The following is a 22,709-nucleotide window of genomic DNA, read 5'->3' on the forward strand; positions in this document are numbered from 1 at the left end:
ACAAGTCGCACAGACGTCTGCTGAACTTGTATACGTTAATATGGCGCACTCTAAGGGTTAAGACTTACCAGACAATAGCCAGGCATAAAGCGAGTGCGTGGATGCATTAAGTGGCAAGAGTGCGTGACCGACAGCGTGTACACGCGCGTGCATAACCACCCCACTATGTAGCAACTCACAATAGCGTGCGGGTGGCGGCATATCTTATCTTCTATGACTTTCGCTAACCTTTGTTTTACCAAATGTTTTAGCGGCAGTCCTGGTTTTTATTAATACAATTGACCCTTGAAGTAGGGAATATGTCCGAGAGAGGAGAGAGAGAGAGAGAAACTGCAAGGAAGGCACCAGGGAGGAGAGGCAAATACTGAGCACACACACACACACAGGCAGCTGCAACACGGCCCAAGACACTCCCCTTCATACGTCGGAGAAGCCGTAGCAAGCCACCGCCGCCACCACTTAAACCGACACACCACCCCCACCAACAACCCTCTCCCCCACCCTCTCCCTCTCTCCCTTCCTCCCTCACTCAACAATCGCTACGCCCACGGGGGGGGGGGGGAGACTCTAGGTCACGCTCGCCCACCAACTTTCCACACAATATTTTTGTACCGCCAATGTAAACAAGGAACGGCACACCAGTGTCCAGGAGATTAGTGTGGTCCGTATATACAGAAATTGTGGCAATGGTGTAAGTGTACGTAGTGTGGGAGGTTGTGGTGGTGGTGGTGGGTGTGTGGGGGGGGGGAGATGGTTGTTGGTTTAGAAGCGAGTGAGGGCGTGCGGGGAGTGAGAGAGAGAGAGAGCATGACAGAGGGAGCGAGACTACAGCAGTAAGGAGGATTATTACAAACTTCCTGACACAGTACCATCTTGGCTCAAGCCCAGCAAACCCCCTCCTCCCCCCCCCCCCCACCCTCCCCTCAAAGCCACCACCAGAGACCCCTCAATGCCACACTGTCAATACAAGCCAGGATTACCGACTCGCACTTAATACTGAACATAAACAACACGCTTAATACTGTAGTTAACATACAAGACGGCCATCCTAACTGTTTAAGACGGGTCAATAATTGGGTCAAGACCAAGGTGAAGTGGCCTCCTCCCTGCTCGCCTCTGGTCTGGTGCCCTCAACACGCCTCAGTTATGTCAGGCAACACATGCAGGGGAAGGACAAGAGTGACACTGATGTGGCAACTCTGCTCGCTTAGGACGAGTGAATGAACTCCAGGCAGGTGGCAGACGTTGCCACGAGCACACGCACTCTTAGTCCTTCACCAGGGGTCGTGGGACCGGCCGCCATCAACAGGTCATGAGAGACAGCAAGAGAGACAGAGACAGCTCATATAATTATCCCAGAGTCATGGACATCCAACTTGCACGAGTAATTAACCCCAGTGTTCGCCCTATCATTTTCATAACAATTATACTCCGTGTAAGGAATTTGCAGATGTGTGTGAATCAATTAGCGTGAGCCATGAGCCGTGAGTGTGAAGAGCTCGGCTGCGTCTGGTGAACGCGTTCTCTCTCTCTCTCTCTCTCCAACACCGGAACACATTGTTAACTGTACGGGGGCCATGCCTCGGCTCTTCCTCCATACCTTAAACCCTTCATCTTACCTCCTCGTCTTACCTCTCCTCACCACCTCTCACCTTCACCCTCACCATCACCATCACCACCCTTCACAACCCATCAACTCGTCCTCTCACAAATGAGGTCGCTTTTCGCTCGTATGCGCTACGGCCAAAAATGACAGCAAATTCAAAATGGAAAAATAATTCAAAATAAATTTGGGAATTATTTTTCTCCAAAACAGCAAGTTAAGGGTCCTCTGGAAGGTTAGGAGGACAGGAAGTTCTCCTAAGGTCTGAAAAAACGTCATGAAAACCGTTAATTGAAAGTTTCCTTCCCTAACCTAACAGCCTCAGCCAGAGGACCCAAAACAGAAAACGGGACATTACGTCACTTTTCATGAGCCGATTTCATTTTAAACTACGTTTTTTTTAGCCTGAGTGCGAATACGAGCGAAAAGCGATGTAATTTGTAATTAGACGAGTTGCAAAAAATATAAATACTTATTATACAGAATTTCTGTACTGTTACGAACATGTCGAGAATCATTATCGTTTCCCAGTGTGTGAGGCTCAGTACTCTGGACCCGTGGTGGTCACCCCCTCTACCTGACCACCATAACCTTAGCCCGCGACATGCGGTAAACATTAACACGTGACAGTATTAACAATGTTCACTAGAAGAGTGCACAATACACCTGTGAGTAAGGAGCCAACACCACACACACACACCTGAAGTCACACCCCCGAGGTTACAGGTATGAGGACACGTCCACATACATACCCGACCCTGACCACACTAGAAGAAGGACCAAAGGTGATCTGATCACTACGTGTAAGATACTGATGTGGAATACATGCAATGGATATTCTTGTTTTCAGTTTAAGGATGGCAAGACGAGGGGGGACAGTTGGAAAACAAACGAATCTGAGACTCTTACAGAAATCCTTTTATCCGGTGCGGCTGGTGAAGGCATGACAATCTTGAAGCATAAGTGGTGCAAGACGGCCGCCTTGAAGAGAAAGCATGACAATGCAATAAATCCTTGAGACGTGTTAGTCAAAATTTAAAAAAAGAGCTGGGTGCCGGAGCCCTGGAGCTAGACCTCACAACTGTGTGATATTCGCCTGCAATGAGCAGGACCCGTGCTGGGACAGCTACACACTACCCTTGTGACACAGGATGGTCAGGTACCCCTAATTACAGTTGACCTTCAATAGTCACGACATGCATACACTTTTGGAATGATTAACGAATGTTGCCAAATCCCCATGACTCCATTAACTATAAAAGACACACTAGGTTTTAACGCTAAAGTAATTACATGTTAAATTAACTTCGGTATATTGCACACTTTTACCCGTTAAAAAAAAATATATTTTTTTTTAATCCGCTGAGCAATCTTACATTGCGGAAACTCTTTCCTGGAAATCCAGGAAGGAAGCTCCGCTAAAATATTAGCGGTGTGTAGCACCTGCTGGAAGTCTTCCAGTGTTGTGACAATACACAGGGAACACTTGTGCCTTCACTACTACAACCAGGGAACACCACAGTGTACCCAAGTACACAAAAACATTTCATGCTGGTGAAAGCAAAGTGTTGTCTCTCTCAAATACTCCCTGAAGATGGTACTCAAGTGATTGACTATACTGCCACGCGAGCCACTTCCGCGTCCGACCGACACACACACACACACACACACACACACACACACACATGTTCCAGCTACCGGCGCATGTGGGTCACCAGGCCTGGTGTGTGGTGACACCGAGGTCACCAGGGCTGGTGTGTGGCGAGAGGTCACACCGAGGTCACCAGGACTGGTGGTGCAGAGCAAACATGCAGTGCTACCTTTGCTCTACAACCACACTGTGTAGCGCCACATTTGTGGAAGGAATTTGGAAGGAAGGTAGGTAGGTGTGTGTGGGGGGAGGGGGGGGGGGGTAGACGCATGTAGGGAAGCTTCAAGGAAGAGGAAGATAATGCTATACCACCTCCCATCACCACTACTGAGTCTCCCTCAGTACACTACACATAGTATCTCGTATACTCTCTTCCCCGAGACAATATCGTAACACTAGTACCCCTCCACCTACAATAACGCCATCTAAAGTAGCCCCCCCCCACCTACAAAATCGCCATCTGCAATAGCCCCACATACAATAATTCCATTTTAAGTAGCTCAAATCTACAAAACACCACCACCACGAAGGCTACAATAGTCTCGTCTATAATAGTCCCCCGCCTAAAATAGCATCAGCTACAGTAGCCCCCCCCTTTACAATGCCACCACCTACAGCAACCGCAATTAATGTAGTACAATCAACATTTCCTCCACAGAAGTAGCCATCGCTGGCCTCTCCGACAGATACCAGCATAAACTACAGGCAGACTATATACACTGCCTTCATCTCTGCTTTCTTCAGCCGTGTCCTGAGCGTGGCCCGCCGTGGCGGGAGGACCCGTGCCCGGCCCGCCGTGTCATAACTGTAAACATTAACCCGGCACTTCCCGCGTGCCAGACACGGCACGTCTACTCCGAGTGATTTGGCGGGAACGTGCGTGTGGTGGTTGTGGGTTCCCTGTTGCTGTGTCGAGTAGAGTGAGTGAGTGAGTGACTGACTGAGGTGAGTGACTGAATGAGGTACAGTCGCCTCATACTGGTATTCTACCAGTACCAGGCGCCCCCTGTACACCAGCTGCTGTGAAAATTGCCTCTGATAACTATAACAATTTCTAGTGTCCCTGGGTATAGTGTTATTTTCTAAATTCTTATGCCTCCACACTTTGATTTGATCTATGCCTCAGACAGCTCCGGGAAGACGTCTCGAAGGAACTTGAAGCCTGCCGACTCGTATCTAAGAGCCTTGACACTTTGTCCCACAAGTCGCCAGCCTTCAGGAACCTGTAAGACAGTCTTCCCTAAGCTGTCTGAGACACAGGTCAAAGCAAAGTTTATGGGGACCAGACCACACTAGAAAATGAAGGGACGACGACGTTTCGGTCCGTCCTGGAACATTCTCAAGTCGATTGTGGAGAAAGTTTAAAGTTAAATTCAGAAAGTTTATGGGCGGAAAAAAGCCATTTTCTACACTTTGGAGACATAAGCCATCAGAAAATAACACTACCAGGGACAAAAAGTGGGTAACGTCATAATCACACAATGCTGTTTTTTGTGTGTAATTGGCAGGAAATTTCCCCCCCGGTCGTAACCGCGTGTGAATGCAGTAACCAGGTAATTACTGTGAGTTACACTTATGACAGTGAAGAATGATAACACAAAACATGTTATAATACCTGAAGACTAGGGTAGAGGACAGTCAATTTTGTTCGCGAGAATAATCACTGTCGGCTGGAACACAGCGGACATTTCAAGAGCAGAGAGAGGGAGAGGTAGAGGAGGGAGAGGCAGAGGAAGGGAGAGGATGTTGCAGAGGAGGAGGAGGGAGAGGCAGAGGAGGAGGGAGAGGCAGAGGAGGAGGAGGGAGAGGCAGAGGAAGGGAGAGGATGTTGTAGAGAGAGAGGGAGAGGCAGAGGGAGGGGGAGACAGAAGGAGAGAGGGGGAGGGGCCAAGAGAGGCTGATGTGGGGGAGGTTAAGTTAGAGACTCTGGGGGGAAAAAACAGAACTTCCCTGCCTTAATTTGGTAAAACTATATGGAACTTATAATAAACAACAAAAGGAACAATGCTGGGGGAACTGTACACAGGACAACTGTACACAGGACTACAACTGTACACAGGGGCCACAACTGTACACAGAGCCACAACTGTACACAGAGCCACAACTGTACACAGGACCACAACTGTACACAGGACCACAACTGTACACAGGACCACAACTGTACACAGGACCACAACTGTACACAGGACTACAACTGTACACAGGACCACAACTGTACACAGAGCCACAACTGTACACAGAGCCACAACTGTACACAGGACCACAACTGTACACAGGACCACAACTGTACACAGGACCACAACTGTACACAGGACCACAACTGTACACAGGACCACAACTGTACACAGGACCACAACTGTACACAGGACCACAACTGTACACAGGGCCACAACTGTACACAGGACCACAACTGTACACAGGACCACAACTGTACACAGGGCCACAACTGTACACAGGACCACAACTGTACACAGGGCCACAACTGTACACAGGACCACAACTGTACACAGGGCCACAACTGTACACAGGGCCACAACTGTACACAGGGCCACAACTGTACACAGGGCCACAACTGTACACAGGGCCACAACTGTACACAGGGCCACAACTGTACACAGGGCCACAACTGTACACAGGACCACAACTGTACACAGGACCACAACTGTACACAGGACCACAACTGTACACAGGACCACAACTGTACACAACACCCACATATTAACCTTGTTGCGCCGCCGCTGGGGTGATGACAACCACCACCTTGACTACTTGCATGACAAGCCTCCCGCTATGTTGTCACCAACACCCTCCCCCCCCCCCCCCCACACACACACACAGTCACATCAATCACACACACGTCAATCAACTCTGTTGATTGACGGTTGAGAGGCGGGACCAAAGAGCCAGAGCTCAACCCCCGCAAACACAACTAGGTGAGTACACACTTTGCGCCCCAGTTCACTCATGTGACATGGAGCAACACATGGTTGGTAGAATTCAAACCAAACAAGTGTAAGTTAATGAAGATGAGAAAGGGAGAAAAGAGACCAAGACTCGTCCAAAACTCGAGACCAAAAGAGAGAGGGTTAAGAGTGGGTATTATTCCAACATTAACACCCGAGGTGTACACACACTCTAGTACATCGCCAGTACATGGGAACGCTGGCAAACATCTTAACAAAAAAATACTAAATCAGGACCCCTTCCAAGGCAATTTACACAGCTTTCGTTAGACCAATCCTGGAATTTGCAGTATCGGCCCGAAATCCGCATTTTCGTGAAGCATAAAACGAAATTGAAGTACAAACGTTTGCACCAAAATTAATGCCACGGCTAAGAGCGCCAAGCTGTCAGGATAGATTAAGAAAAACTAGACCTCATATCCGTCGAGAAACAGGGGACTTGATCGCAACATACAAAATACTGAAGGGAACTGACAAGGTGGGCATGGGCAGCGTCCTTATAGTGAGAGATAACAGGACGAGAGTACACAAGTGGAAGCTGGAAAACGGAAATGAGTAAAAGAAATGTTAGGAAATAGTCCCACCACCGTGTGTGAGGAGTCAACAAGAGCAATGCCCGGGAAGCTGTGGAAGCCACCTCCATCCACAACGTTAAGGCCAAATTCGCCAAAGAATTCGTAGGTGAAAATAGTTCAATTATAACGCCACAACAGGTACAATAAGGGTATTAAAGGGGGCATAAAGAGTTAGACTTCACTTTCCAGTAGTGAGTGAGGCGAGTACCAGGACGGTGTGACGCCACAGTGTAGGTCACACTCCACTATTTCTACCCCCACACCATCTACCCTCATGCTCCAGGTCACACTCCACTACTTCTACCCCCACACACACCCTCTACCTTCATGCTCCAAGTCACACTCCTCTACTTCTACCTTCATGCACCAGGTCACACCCCTCCTACTTCTACCCCCGACACCATCTACCTTCAAGCCCCAGGGCCGCGCCTCCCCACATCAGTCACTACCTCTACTCAGCTCTTGTATCATTTATAAATGATCCAAGATAAAAAAAAAATGAAAAAAAACTTCCCTTGAGCGTTAAAAAGCCACGAATGGATGTCTAGTTCAACCCTTCCATAGTCTGTGTGGTGTGAGGGAGGTGTGGTGGAGAGGTGTGGTAGGGTGTGAGGGAGGTGTGGTGGAGTGTGAGGGAGGTGTGGTGGGGTGTGTGAGGATGAGAGAAGCGGGACAAGGGTCAAACAACTGCCATTCCTCACACCAGGAAGTGCTACCATATTACCACCAACTTAACAGTCAGTATCTTAACACCACCACACTACCACCACCACCACGGCACTACCACCACCACCAAACTTCCACCACCACCACGCACAACCAGCCAGGAGTGAGCACGCCCAGGAGAAGGAGGAGGAGGAGTCGAAGACAAGAAAACTTTCTGAGCAAGTAGGTCCTACCGTCTGAGGAATGCAGGCGCGTAGATATATATATATATATATATATCCCAGGTCCGAGGTGGCCCCCTTGACGCACTTCACACCAGCAAACTTTCACCACTTATCAACCACCATTTTACACCAACAGTTTCATACAGTCACAACACCAACGAGAACGCAATATTGATACGAGAGTCAGAGGAGTTAGCGGGAGACTTGGACGCTGCGAGAGTAGTGAGCGTGGTGGAGGCGGCTCAGTCACTAGCGCCCCGCCGCCTCCAGCCGCAAGTAGGCCAGGACCTCCCCCTTCCCCCTTGCCCCCCCCTTCCCCATGCCTTCTCCCCCTTGCCCTCTTCCCCTTGCTGCCTCTCCTACACCCATCTTACCTTTCTTAACCTTTACTCTCATGCCTCTATCAACCACCAAACCTTCCCACCAGCTGTTTATCCAATACGATTTCCCCCTCTTTCTATATAAATACGATGTATATATAACAAAATACGCTTATAAACTTCTAAGATACATTCCGTTTTTGCTTCCTTGGTACCACTGATGAGGTGGGGGGGGCAACAGCTGCCACACGCTGCAATATATAAACATTAATTGCTCAAGACACATGTTTTCTCCTTGTGCAGCTGTATTTCCTGCTGCATCTCTCTTGACTCGGCACCTGGCTGGTCTCTGCGCCCGTGCCAACCACAACAACTCGTCTCGGTCAAGCCATAAACACAGTCCAAGCACATCGTCGAGAAAAATGTTGGAAACAATTAATAGACATGACTACAAGAGCGGGGAGAACGTGTAGGGAAGCCAGGCCTGCCAGTGTGGTGGAGGCAGGTGTGGTGGAGGCAGGCTTGGTGGTGTGGGTGTGGTGGAGGCAGGCATGGTGGTGTGGGTGGGCCGGGTTGTTAGCGGGAATCAGGCCGGGATGTTAGCGGGAAGCAGGCCGGGATGTTAGCGGGAAGCAGGCCGGGATGTTAGCGGGAAGCAGGCCGGGATGTTAGAAGAAAGCGGGAAGCAGGCCGGGATGTTAGAAGAAAGCGGGGAAGCGGTGGAGGATACGCGGCACATTCCTGGCATCAAACAGCTGGCAGCCACAACGGGTTCCCGCACTAACGTCTTGATGTAATCTTACGCCGGGGGTAAGGCATTTTTCACCAGATAGCATAATATCAACACAGGCTATCGGATGTTTCACATACATTCACCTTAATCACTAGCAAATGGTTTGCATGAATGGTATAATGTTCTTAGGCTCGTACTGAGTGGGCTTGGTGCTTGGAATCATCATCCTCTTCTTGTTGCATAATTAATGTATAACCTTGGCAAGCAATTGCGTGGCCACCAAGACACTTTATGAGAAAAACATGAAAACTGTAATGTTGCGAGTGACGTCCATATATGAGTAGGAGACGAGGACGACATATGGTGTCCTCTAGTCACAATCGACTTGAGAATGGTCCAGGACGGACCGAAACGTCGTCGTCGTCCCTTCAGTCTCTAGTGTGTGGTCTGGTCAACAATAAAAATACACAATTTGGTAAGTATGGCATTTTCTGTGCAGCATAGCAACTGTTTTGGAGCGGTCCCGACGCTCCTTCAACACAAGGTGGATGAAACAGTCACCCGTTAAAGTATTTGCCCCAACACAAGAGGGATGCAACACTCACCAGGGACCTTCTCCCCGTTGAAGCGCATCTCGACGGTGTGACGGATGGCGGAGTGCGGGACGAAGGAGGCCAGGAACCTCTGCTGGCCCAGGTTCCTGACGTACGAGGTCACGTGGCCACCATTAACCAGAATCTCCAGGTTGCCCGACCCAGCTGATGATCCATCGACTACGAGCAAGAATCGGACAAGAGACGTAGAATTACAAATCGAGTTTACAATGACGTTCTGACACTGCACACAGAAATCACACTAACGTGATAATTCAAAGAACAAATCCACAAGGGCCGTGTCGAGGATTCGAACCTGCGTCCGGGAGCATCCCAGACACTGCCTTAATCGACTGAGCTACGACAGGATTAAAAAGAGTTGAAACCGAAGTTCTACTAAACTTACTGGATCCCGCAGCCTCTCAGAGGCACAAACCAGGGTTTTACACAACTCCCCCCTGCACTCTAGCTATGTCAATAAGCCGTTCTCCCTCTTCGAATTTAACCCTGTCGTAGCTCAGTCGATTAAGGCTGTGTCAGGGATGCTCTCGGACGCAGGTTCGAATCCTCGTCACGGCCCTTGTGGATTTGTTCAATGACGTTCTGTATTTCATGCTGGACAAGATAATGTCCAGCATGAAACTGATAAACCCCATACCCAACTGATAAACCCCATTCACAGCACATAGCAGTATCAGTCAAGTGCATGGACAAAAGTTCTCAAAAGACTTACTCTCGAACTCGACGGGTCTACCCACGATGCCGTTGGGGATGGCCCCGACGCGGATCTCCTGGGAGTTGTACACGTAGCACCTGCCGACACACAAATACTCAATGGTTCACTGTGCACATAACGCCTATCGAAACACACACACACACACTAAAATATTCTCAGAGATAAATTTCATAAAATTGCATCATGAAGTAAATACAAGGCACATCCTTCAGATAAACAGTTTTATTAACAGTTATTAAAAGGCTAAATATTGCTGGACGCCTCGAGCTATTGTCGGACGCCTCGAGCTGTTATCGGACGCCTCCAGCTATTGTTGGACGCCTCCAGCTATTGCTGGACACCATAATCTTACTGCACCCATATGAATTGTCGTTGACCTGGAACTGAAGACATTAACAACCACCCGTGGGTGAGGGCTCTTCACGACCCGACTCCCGTTACACTACCCACCATTTTCCCAGCACCCCCACCACTCTCTCACGGACACGAGCACAAGACAATCGCTGGCCGTCAGTCGGCTGGGAACATGGGGGTGGCGAGGCAAGTGTTTTGGTAGACAAGTCAGAATCAGGGCAACTAAATCACGGAAACCTCAACTACGGATAACACTTTCTCCTGCAGTATACTGGAGGAACTATTGAAGACAATAGTCCTGGAGCTATTGGAGAGGCACACAAGGCCCGGGTTTTCCCCCGTGACACTCTTGCCTTCGTGAATGACACTTGCCGTAGCAAGGTGCACGAACCCTGAATGACCTTCATATAACACCTGAGGTTCCTAGCACGACCGCAGGTGAACCCGCGGCGGCGTCTTACCTGAAAGGGCTGTTGGGGACCCTGGCGTCACCCACACGGACGTCGACGAGGTACTCCCCGACCTCGAGGGGTGTAAAGGCCGCCATCACATCCCCATCCGACGTGTCGTTGGTCGCCACCGGAACCATCCGCTTCCCAGGACCTGCCCAGTCATGGTGGTAACGTCAGTATGGCACCCACGTAGTGGTGGTTCAGTCACACAGTATGGCACCCCACGTAGTGGTGGATCAGTCACACAGTATGGCACCCATGTAGTGTCGACATGCGCACACTGGAGACTTGTGTACTGGCAAGGTGTGCATGCAGAGCCAAGGTTGACAAGCTTGGTCAGTGTGTGTGTGGTCAAAGTTGCCAAGGAGCAGTGTGTTAGTGGGCTGTAGAGAGTACAATACGCTGCATGTATTGTAAGTCATACAGTTGGTACAAGGCGTTGTCAAGAAGCGGATGTGCGTGGGGAAGGAGGGGGGAGAACATGGCGAACAACATTTTTGTTATTAATGGCGAATGTGGTGTACGGTTAAGATGTGATGCGAGCACGTACAAGGATCTGCACAGCCTAGATGTATACAGGCAATAGCATAGCCTTAATGTCTTGTGAAGAAGAATTCAGAAACACGTATAATATATGCAGGGATCAAAACGGGGATCGAACCAGCCATCTGGGTAACCCCAACACGTGCGCCTTAACCAATAGACCATGAAATACTAAAGCCTACACAACCTTAGATCCGCCCGGTTCGATCCCCCGTCCTGCACCGGAGATTGTCTCTGGGATACATCACGTGATACTGACGTCACAATGTACACATAGTACACACGGTAATGTACCTAAGGTGGCAAGGTGTGACATGTAGGAAAGTTACACATAAGGGGACACGCTACTTGCCACAAGTGACATTGGACCTCAGTGGAGTTGACTAAGTTTGGTAAATATATTAAATAAAATAAAATCACCAAGTTAACTTTTATTTACATTCTCAGTTAATTTATACAAATAATAATAAAACAAGACTAAGAATGTAGATATTTGGCCATTAATATAAGGTTCATTACTATTATATTATTATATTACTCTTATATTACACACACACATTATATATGTATGTGTGTATGTATATATATATATATATATATATATATATATATATATATATATATATATATATATATATATATATATATATATATATACACACACAATCTGAAATTAAAGGAAATTACTTCATGCAAATGAATATAAAGGTACATTTCATCTACATATCAGACTAAACAACAGTTTTATACACTAGACAGGGACTTCATGGTGGGTGGGGAGACAGAGACACAGAGACAGAGATATAGGGGAGGGGGGGGGGCACATAGTCACCACTCTCCATGACTGTCTCTCATGCTCTGTAATCAAGTCTGGATAAGTGCTGGAAACTGCTGCCTAAATTATCCCTCTCAAAATATTACTCTCAGTACCCCAATTGGCTAGTTAGCTTAAGATGTGTAAGGAGAATCAGATACATTATAGATTATCCTTTCCCGAGTTTGAACTCTTGAGAATATCGCCAGTGAAGAGCACTGCTTACGACTTTTTGTAGACGTCTCCTGTATATTGTACAAAACATACTTGCTACTTACACCAATTTTCCTCCATAAACCACACCGCAAACGAATACAAGTCCCAGACAAAGTTCGTAGTGCAGTAATAAGCAATATTCGCACAACAATTTACAGATACAAGAGAAAGGGGCGGGTGGAAGTGAGGGTGGTAAGCAGTGATGGTCGAGTGTGGTGGCGCGGTAAGGCTGTCGTGTCAGGTCGTGTCAGGCGCCACAGGTCGTGTCAGGTCGTGTCAGGCGCCACAGGTCGTGTCAGGTCATGGCAGGCGCCACAGGTACTCCACATCTGGAGGGCGAGCGTCCACCACCAAGGGGAGGGGGGGGAACCCAATTAAAAACTACAGTAAAGGTGCTCACGTGCAAATAGCAAATAAAAGTGCAACAGTGGAAAATAACCGACAAATTTAACTAGTGCATTCTTGCTACAGATTAAACTTTATATCCAAATAAGGTTTAACTAAAGTCAAGGTCAACATGCTTCAAATTTGTAATACTTCCTTCACCACGTGAACTTTCGTGTGTAAGGCTCGACACTACCAGTATCCAGTACACTAGTAAATAAGAGCATCTAAGAAAGAATCCCCAAAGATGCTAACAAGGCAAGAAAGAACTCTGATATAGCAAGCAGGAGCATCAGAAGAACACAAGCGGCTGGACGTTCCTCACCTGTGATCCTGACGTTCACCTCCTCCTGATGCAGCGGCTGCGGCGTGCTCACGGTGAACTCCGCCTGAGAACTGACAGACACTAGTCTGACGCCAGGGCCGCTGACAGACACTCTAGAGGGGTCGAGGGTGTGGCGAGTGGCAGCAGGGGTGTGGAGGCGGTGGCTGACGGCGTCCACGACGTCCACAGAGGTGGCGCTGGAGCTCAGGTCTGGTGCCGGGGCAAGGTGGGGGTGGTTGTTTTAGATTTAGCTACTCGGAACAAGTTCCAAGTAGCACGGGCTATGGTGAGCCCGTAACTTACCTGGCACAGGAGCGGGGCAAGTAGCACGGGCTATGGTGAGCCCGTAGTGGACTTACCTGGCACAAGAGCGGTGCTGAATCTCCTGCGGGGCAAGGCCCGGAGTAAATTTGTAAGTATAAGGATCCACACACACACACTACAACCTATGTCAGACCACATTGGAGTATGTCTTTATGTAGTATAGTAATTAAGCATGCGTTTTAAATGCCATTTGCTCCATTAAGGATCGAATTATAGAAAACTCTTCAATTATTAGTCGACAAAAATCAGGCATCACACAAGTGAAATCCACCTTCATACATCTCTTTGATTCAAACCCTTAAAAATATTAAACACAAAATCCATTTCCACTTGTTTCCTGTACACTGTTTCAGTACAACTGTACACGCGCTGGGAACACTAACCCAGAACCCAAACTTGTGAAGTTCATCTATAGTAAACAAATCCACAAGGGCCATGACGAGGATTCGAACCTACGTCCGAGAGCATCCCAGTGTTCATCTATAGTGTTACATTAATGGTTCACTAAGTTCGACAGAGAAATACTGGTTTGCAGGCGATGAGTCACAATAACGTGGCTGAAGTAACTTCTCACAATCAACTTGAGAATGGTCCAGGACGGACCGAAACGTCGTCGTCCCTTCACCTTCTAGTGTGTGGTCTGGTCAAATATTGGTTTCTCTGTTGTCAAGTTTAACAGTTAAATTCCAGGAAATTCCGAGGTACTGAAGCACTGATATAATGATTTCAATATCATTGAAATCATGATATGATTTCACACACACACAGCACACACATTTCACATACACGGCGCACACACACACACACACACACGTGTGTATGTGTGCCGTGATACAACACTAATGGTGGTCAAGGCCTATGAACCAAATGCCAAGTTTTAAGACTGTGATGAAGGATCTTCGTGACACTAAGAGGCCCCCCAGTAAGTGATCCGCCTCAACGAGTTGTTGGGCCCCCTACCAACACAGTATCTTCCTAAATCATTCCCGTCTCTGTGACAGGAAGCCTCTACTTGGATCTATCGAGGAGCCCCCCCCCCCCTTCACCCTCCTAGGCCAACTACTAACCTTTGACAGGAGGCAACCCACAACATTTGACCAACTTCCGGGTGGAAGTTTGTTAAACGTACCCATTGTTTCTGTCCTGCCCGTAAATTGAGCCTGGAGGTCCGTTGGTTGTGCAACCCGTCCTCTTAAAAATACCGTCGCTTTTCGCTTGTATGCGCGCTATGACCAAAAATGGATTTAATTTGAAATGAAATCTACTTTTGTTATGTACTGTCCCGTTTTCTGTTCGAGTCCTCCGGCTTACTTTGTTAGGTTAGGAGAGGAAACTTTAATTGAAAGTTTTTCATTACGTTTTGAAACTTTAGGAGAACTTCCTGCCCTCCTAATCTACCAGAGGACCATTAACTTACTGTTTTGAAAAAAAAAATCCCCAATTTTTTTTTTAATTTTCAAATTACGTCCATTTTTGGCCATACGGGCAAACGGCCAAATTCAGACGTAATTTGTAAGATGATAGGTTGACCGTGAGCCAAGGACGCAGACCACTGTGCTACAGAAACCATATCAACAATAAAACACCGTTAACTTACACATAGAAATCACAATAGCGTGATGCATCAAATGAACAAATCCACAAGGGCAGTGATGAGGGTTCGAACCTACGTCCAAGAGGATCCCAGACGCGCCTTAATCAACTGTGCTACGACATGGAAATGAATTGCCACCGGGAGTTCAACTGGCCTCACACGGGTCCTGCAGCCTCTCCGAGACACAAACCAGGGTTTTACACAATTCCCCTCATGCACCCGAGCTCTGTCAATAAGCTATCCTACGTCTTCTCCCTTCTTTACACACAGAAACACAATAGCGTGATGCATCAAATGTAAAATCCTAGTTTGTGTCTCCGAGAGACTGCGGGATCCGTGTGAGGGCTACCTTGAGGTGCTTCCGGGGCTTAGCGTCCCCGCGGCCCGGTCGTCGGCCAGGCCTCCTGGTTGACACAGGCAGGGCAGTTGAACTCCCGGTTGCAATTCTTTTTCCATGTCGTAGCACAGTTGATTAAGGCGCGTCTGGGATCCTCTCGGACGTCGGTTCGAACCCTCATCACGGCCCTTGTGGATTTGTTCACCGTTAACTTACATGTTGTAGATTCCATGTTCTGGACGGTGTCTCTTCTAAGATGGACGTCGTCTCTTCCAGTAGGGAAGTGGTCTCTTCTAGGATGGGCGCCGTCTCTGTGGAGGAGGACTTCTCCAGTTTCTGTGAGGTCTCTCCTGATGGTGAGGGACTGGTCGAAGGCAGGGTGGGTGTGGTCTGGCCTGGCGCCTCTCCTGCCGTCTGGTGGTAGCCCCAGGGGAGCGCTGCCCCCACTCTCACCCACGCTCGAGGTCACACGATGCTCTGCCAATCAGATGTGTGATATTACAAAGGATCATAAAGCCAGTCAAACAGTAACAGACATTGTGATATAAACTAGGCTCTTTCTGGTAAGCTTACAGTGGTCCAGACCAACCACTGGGGACTGGAAGGTAGAGCAGACCAAACACTGGGGCATGGACGGTAGAATCACGGTCTCCATTCTTGTAGGTCGGCGTTTAATCCCCGTCCAAGTGATTGGGTACCATTCCCTCCCCTTCCGTCCCATCCCAAATCCTGATCCCTTCCAATGGCTTTATAATAGTAATGGCTTGGCGCTTTCTCTTGATAGTTCCCTTCCCACTACACTATCTTCCCACCTTCAGCACCTCCATTTGTCTACACTGAAATGTCCTCACTTTCCTTTCTTACCATCCGTGAATTTTGGGCCATTTACAAGGTATGTGTAAAACTGTGCAAGACTGTAAACAGCCTTCCCTAAATGAATTTTGGTGTTCGATTCTTGAGCCCATTATGGGCCGCTGTTTGTCCACTCCCCAACTTGTGTGGTTGCAACATATGCCTTACCTCCGGTTGTGGTTAATTTCTCCTCCGTCTTCCTGATGGTGGTGATGGAGGAGGGCGTGGTGTGCATGCTGGCGGTCATGGAGGAGGGCGTGGGGGCGGGGTGCATGCGGGTGGAGGCGGAGAAACGCTCGTCACTCTGGAGTAAAGTTGACCTTTGCTCGGAGGAGAGGCGCTGGTGGGGTGGCGACTCGTCAACCGACGCCCCTCCATCAGAGGTATCGTCTGGGGTCAGAAAAAACCTTGCTCGCATTCACAAACAACTAAACACACTGCGGCTCAAAACATCGAGCGTTACCATAAAATTCCACAAAACAGATCTTTAGAAACATTTTTATAATTTACGTTGCTCTCTTATATGGCAGTAGATGACAATTCTCATTTGATGCAAATATTGAAAAAAGAGAACAGTGACGTGCTATTTTATCCCCCAATTCTAAAACTCTCTTTTAAAGGTCTCCATTTATAAAGGACACACTTTAAAGAAAATAAAAGCTGAACAGGTGTGACTTATATGTTAACTTCCAAAAGGTTTGCAGCCTCAAGAAGCCTCGACTGACTGAACAAGTCAGGGAACTCCCAACCATCCTGGCTTGAGCTCCAGGTTAACATACTGCTAAACATCTTCACACTGCAGAACTGCTAAATCTACTCGCAAAAGAATTGTCAATTGATCTTTTAAAAGCTAGTTGTTACTCCAAGACGGACACAAGGGCCACTAGAAGTAACCTTTTTACTGGTAGGTAACTAGGGCCCAGATTCACGAAAGCACTTACGCAAGCACTTACGAACCTGTACATCTTTTCTCAATCTTTGTCGGCTTTGTTTCTAATTATTAAACAGTTAATGAGCTCCGAAGAACCAGAAGGATGTTTATAACAATAACAACAGTTGAATGAGAAGTTTTCATACTTGTAAACTGTTTAATAAATGTAATCAAAGCCGTCAAAGATTGAGGAAAAATGAACACGTTCGTAAGTGCTTGCGTAAATGCTTTCTTAAATCTGGCCCTAGGCTTGTGCACTGTGATCAGAGCTACAGCGATCATCAAGACCGCAACACTGACCTTTGTCGATGATTAAGGTCCTGGTTCTGAGCTTGGAGGAGCCTTGAAGGTTCCTTAGTCGTCTCGCTGGTGAGGAGGAGTTGTGAGGGTGTTGGAGGTGGTGTTGGAGGAGGGTTAGGAGCAGATAATTAGTGCAGTTACGGGTAGTGGCCTCCACTACCCACCGGGTAATGGGTCAAGAAAATCCCCGCGAGTGATGGTCAGTAAAGATTATAACAGATCATATTAATAAAGATATTAAAACATGAGCAGAAGCCGTATGAATAAGCACACTGGAAACCAAAAGAATGAAGGGATGATATGAATGAAATCATTATTTCAAGAATTGATGATAACCATTCATACAGCCGTAACATTACGAAGATACAATTGCTATCGAGGCAACTCATTCAAATTGAAATCTATTTGTTCTTGAAGGAAATGCGGTGATGGTGAGCCGAGGGTGGCGGCGACGGTGAAGTGTGTTAGGCTAACGATTCTGGGCAAGGATTAGATTCACCGCCACTGGGTTCCGTTTCCCGCCACTGGGGTCTGGTTCACCGCCACTGGGTTCCGTTTCCCGCCACTGGGGTCTGGTTCACCGCCACTGGGTTCCGTTTCCCGCCACTGGGGTCTGGTTCACCGCCACTGGGGTCTGGTTCACCGCCACTGGGTTCCGTTCCCCGCCACTGGGGTCTGGTTCACCGCCACTGGGTTCCGTTTCCCGCCACTGGGGTCTGGTTCACCGCCACTGGGTTCCGTTCCCCGCCACTGGGGTTCGGTTCACCACCACCTGATAGTCTGTCTCCTTCAACTAACCATACCCTACGGGTTGCAACGTGGCTATCCAATGATGAACTTAAGATCTTCCCAATTTACACAATTCATGCAGTAAATTTTGGTTATTTTGTGAATACCGTGACTATTCTTTGTATTAATCTGTTGGCTGTACCTATAGTGTCATGGATCCAAAGGCTCGAGAAACAGCACTGACAGGAGTACAGGACCTGTACTCCTGTCAGTCTCTTCTAAACCCAGTGCTTCTGCGGGTTAGTCCCCTTGTACAAGTTGCAATGAAAGAGTAGTTAAGACAAGTAGTTCTACAGTTTACGTTAATTCCGAGATACTAGTTCCTAGTAAACAATGGGTATATATATATATCTATCCCATCAATTGTGCCTTAAAGCTACATTAATTCTAGTAAGGGGGATGAGTGCAGTCTAATGGCCAGCGTTAATAGGTGGAGGGTAATATTTTCATGTTGGCAACGCTGCTATAGTAGAAGGAGGAGCCTGCAAGAGGAAAAACACATCACTGAGCCGACTGATGGCAACCCCACAGTCTCTCCTTGGTCATGGGCACACCATGACCTCAACCCCCCCCCCCCCACCTCACCCCTCGCCTCCTGGCCATGGTATGCTCACCACCTCTTGATTTAGCACCCGTCTCTAGGCTGCGACAGTTCACACACGGCACCACTCTTGTGGCTGGCAAGTCCACTATGGGCTCACCATGGTCCCGTGCTACTTGGAACTTGTTCAGAGTAGCTGAGTCTATAACAATATGCGACAGTTCACACACTACATTAGCTAAACACGTAAAGTACACCATTAACTACATAAGCTGAACACGTAAAGTACACATTAACTAGGCCGGGGATGGATTTAAAACTCAAAACAAAGCAACTTTCAATTCATCATATTCTAAATTTGGTCCTCATGAGCGTACACACAATTCCATCGTCAGAATACTTTAATTATAACGCAACAGGTACAAGGCTAATAGGCGGGGGACAATGAATTAGACCTCGCTTCCCCACTTGGGCTGGACGGTAGAACTACGGTCTCGCTTCATGCAGATCGGCGTTCAATCCCCGACCGTCCAAGTGGTTGGGCACCATTCCTTTTCTCCATCTCATCCGAGGTCCTTATCCTGACCCCTTCCCAGTGCTATATAGTCGTAATGACTTGGCGCTTTCTCCCTGATGATTCCCTTCCCCGTGGTCAGTGCCAAGTAAGTACACTTAGATGATTCCATGAAAATATTATTTGTAACCATTGTTGTTATCTTCTCTTGAGGTTATCTTGAGTTGATTTCGGGGCTTTAGTGTCCCCGCGGCCCGGTCCTCGACCAGGCCTCCACCCCAGGAAGCAGCCCGTGACAGCTGACTAACACCCAGGTACCTATTTACTGCTAGGTAACAGGGGCATAGGGTGAAAGAAACTCTGGTCATGTTGATGCTAGAGCTGCCAGCAATAGTGCCTAGTTTAGTGTCTACCTAAATTATTCACCCTCTGTTATCCTCAATGCAGCAATTGTTGTTCCTGGGTAGTAAGTGTTATTTTCAGTTGCTTAGGCCTCCAAAGTATAGAAAATGGCTGTTATTTCCTTCAAACTTGGCTTTGACCTTAAAGACAGCTTTCAGCTTTCCTAAGACAGCTTAGGGAAGAACCCTTGAAGGTACTTGACAACCCTTTACCTAAAGTTGTGACATTGTTTGGCAAGTCGGCAGCCTTCAGGTACCTTAAATCTCCCCTAAGCTGTGTGAGGCAAAGGTCAAAAGTCAAGTTTGAAGGGATCAACAGCTATTTTCCATACTTTTGGAAGTGTAAGTAATCAGAAAAGAGCACTTACTTGTCCTTAAGAGACGGTGCAGCGTGTTCACAGTCCCAAGACGACCCCCAGACAGACACGTCCTAACACCTGCCTGTCGCCCGCTCCACCTGGATTTTCAGCAGTTTTGAACGTCATCTACACAGTAAAATAACAACGTACTGGAGTGAACGACATGGAAGAAAATGTAGAATAGAACCAGTGAAGAGCAGAGGTGCCATAGGCACAATCAGAGAACACTGTATAAACATCAGAGGTCCGCGGTTGTTCAACGTCCTCCCAGCAAGCATAAGAAATATTGCCGGAACAACCGTGGACATTTTCAAGAGGAAACTAGATTTATTCCTCCAAGGAGTGCCGGACCAACCGGGCTGTGGTGGGTATGTGGGCCTGCGGGCCGCTCCAAGCAACAGCCTGGTGGACCAAACTCTCACAAGTCGAGCCTGGCCTCGGGCCGGGCTTGGGGAGTAGAAGAACTCCCAGAACCCCATCAACCAGGTAACCAGGTATATGACACAGAGGCGAAGCGTGATAAAGTGGAACATCAAAGAGACGAGTACTAAACCAATCTAGACGGAGAGAACATATAATTGTATCACGATTAAAAAAAATATTTCTTCACTATTAACACACACACACAAACGCTTCGAAAACGTTAAGACTGTTTTACTGGCAAATATAAACCTGTTTAATCACACTTTTATGACATGATATTTCATGGATCCATCACACTTCAGGTCAACCCTGATTAAAATCATCATGATTTTCAACCCATCCAGAAATGAGGGACCCTACACCCACTATGGAGGGAAGGTACAAAATACAGACTGCTGTACTCCAAGAAAGTTCACATTTTATACAATTTGAATTCCACAGGGCATAAAATTTGAAATAGTAACCATAAAGCAACCCTGCCATAGGCCTAAAAGTAATCCTAGGCCTAGCATACGTAATCTTAGGCTTAATTTAGTACAAATATATACTATACTAGACCAAGGAAAAATATGTGCACGACGGCAAAATATTGCCATCTGCTCTCATCAATAATTAGTAATACAAAACATGGTCTTCTTCATGGGAAGGAATAATCGATATTTTGTACTTCCGTCCATAGCAGCTGTACAGGTGCTACAGGGTGTGGACGACAGGTTGTGATCTGGTGATCTATGGGCACCTTATTGGTACTCTGTAATCCCTACCGTACTACCACACATCTTAGGATAGACATCTTCAATTGGTATTAATTATTGTGCCATATATATATATATAAAATATACTATTTATGTCTCTGTCAAAAGAACATGAGATGGAAGTGATGAGGATGAGCTTAGGGTATAGAATCGTACTTTATGAGTAGATCAGTACACACACACACACACACACACACACACACACACACACACACACACACACACACACACACACACACACACACACACACACACACACACGAACACTAAGCATCTTGGGTAACGTTCAACTCTACATTGACCAGCAATATGTACATTATGATGTGTATCGTACGAAGTCTACGTCTCTCTCTCTCTCTCTCTCACACACACACACAACTTTGTGATGCTGCTGATGATTCCGGGAAGGTAAATCCTAGTACAGGTTTTACTATTACAATGAGCACCTGGCCACACATCAGTAAACATTACAGGAACAACCACCACAAAGCACCTCACGTCTACCACAAACACCACAAAACACATTATAGTACTGTACAAACAATAGAAGCACAATGTACAAAGACACAGATAACCAACATGAAGCAATAGCAGTTTTACAGTGATTAATAATGTCCTTTTCCGTGACTGTTGCGGTGTTACCAAATCAGGTTAAGAACTACTCAAGTATCTACCGTATGACGCCACACTCTCACATCTGAAAATAAAAAAGTTTCGGTCCGTCCTGGATTATTATCAAGGACGGTCCAAAGCTCCACCATTTCTTGTATTTTCAGATGTGTGGGTTGGGTGTCATGTTAAATTTTCAGCCCTGTTATCGTGACTCGCTATTCTGGATCTGCCTCGAGTCTCACCTTCAGAAGTCTTGGCAGCGTTCTGGGCAATTTGGAGGACCTTAGCGGGGGAAGATAATCCCGTGAGGTTGTCTGGGGGTGGTGCAGGGGAGCCGAGGGCCCGCACTGGCGAAGATCGTGGCACTTGGGGTGGGCTGGTGGCCCTAATGGCCCTGGGAGGGGGCGGTGACGGGGATGCTGACTTGCGTGCTCCAGGACTGTGGGGGCGGGATGGTATTTAGGTTTACAGATCTAAATGAAGATGAAAATCAATCAAATTGGTTCAGAGTCATGAAAATAATTTTCGCTAATAAAGATGGCCCATCCAAATGACGGGATAAATTTATTGTGTATATCAAAAGAACAGCTAAACTTGACATTTTTACATTATCCACCTATAACGTAGTACAAAATGTTCTATACAAAATGTTCCAGTGTGCTAATACAAGAAATAAATGAGTGAAAGCGAATGATTTATGTAAGAAATAAGAGGCAAGGAAACTAGCAAGGCGGTCTAGCTATTGGTCCAAACAAGGCAGTTCTTGTTTATATCCACCAAACGCATTGATAGAAGTCTAACCTACGCTTAAAACAATCAGGTGAT

The 22,709-nt window shown here is 47.3% G+C and overlaps 1 protein-coding gene across 1 annotated transcript in view; it reads right to left on the reverse strand.

Annotated features, from left to right (window-relative positions):
• The window catches only part of LOC123760316 (filamin-type immunoglobulin domains fbug), a 129,600-nt gene that overhangs the window by 42,272 nt on the left and 64,619 nt on the right, over nucleotides 1-22,709 (reverse strand). The window contains 8 exon segments of the mRNA XM_045745894.2: nucleotides 9,341-9,508; nucleotides 10,062-10,141; nucleotides 10,880-11,021; nucleotides 13,153-13,362; nucleotides 15,624-15,884; nucleotides 16,428-16,649; nucleotides 17,491-17,556; nucleotides 22,127-22,323. Coding sequence (XP_045601850.2) covers nucleotides 9,341-9,508; nucleotides 10,062-10,141; nucleotides 10,880-11,021; nucleotides 13,153-13,362; nucleotides 15,624-15,884; nucleotides 16,428-16,649; nucleotides 17,491-17,556; nucleotides 22,127-22,323 — 1,346 coding nt within the window.

Source organism: Procambarus clarkii, chromosome 39, assembly GCF_040958095.1.
Source record: "Procambarus clarkii isolate CNS0578487 chromosome 39, FALCON_Pclarkii_2.0, whole genome shotgun sequence".
Classification (NCBI taxonomy): domain Eukaryota; kingdom Metazoa; phylum Arthropoda; class Malacostraca; order Decapoda; family Cambaridae; genus Procambarus; species Procambarus clarkii.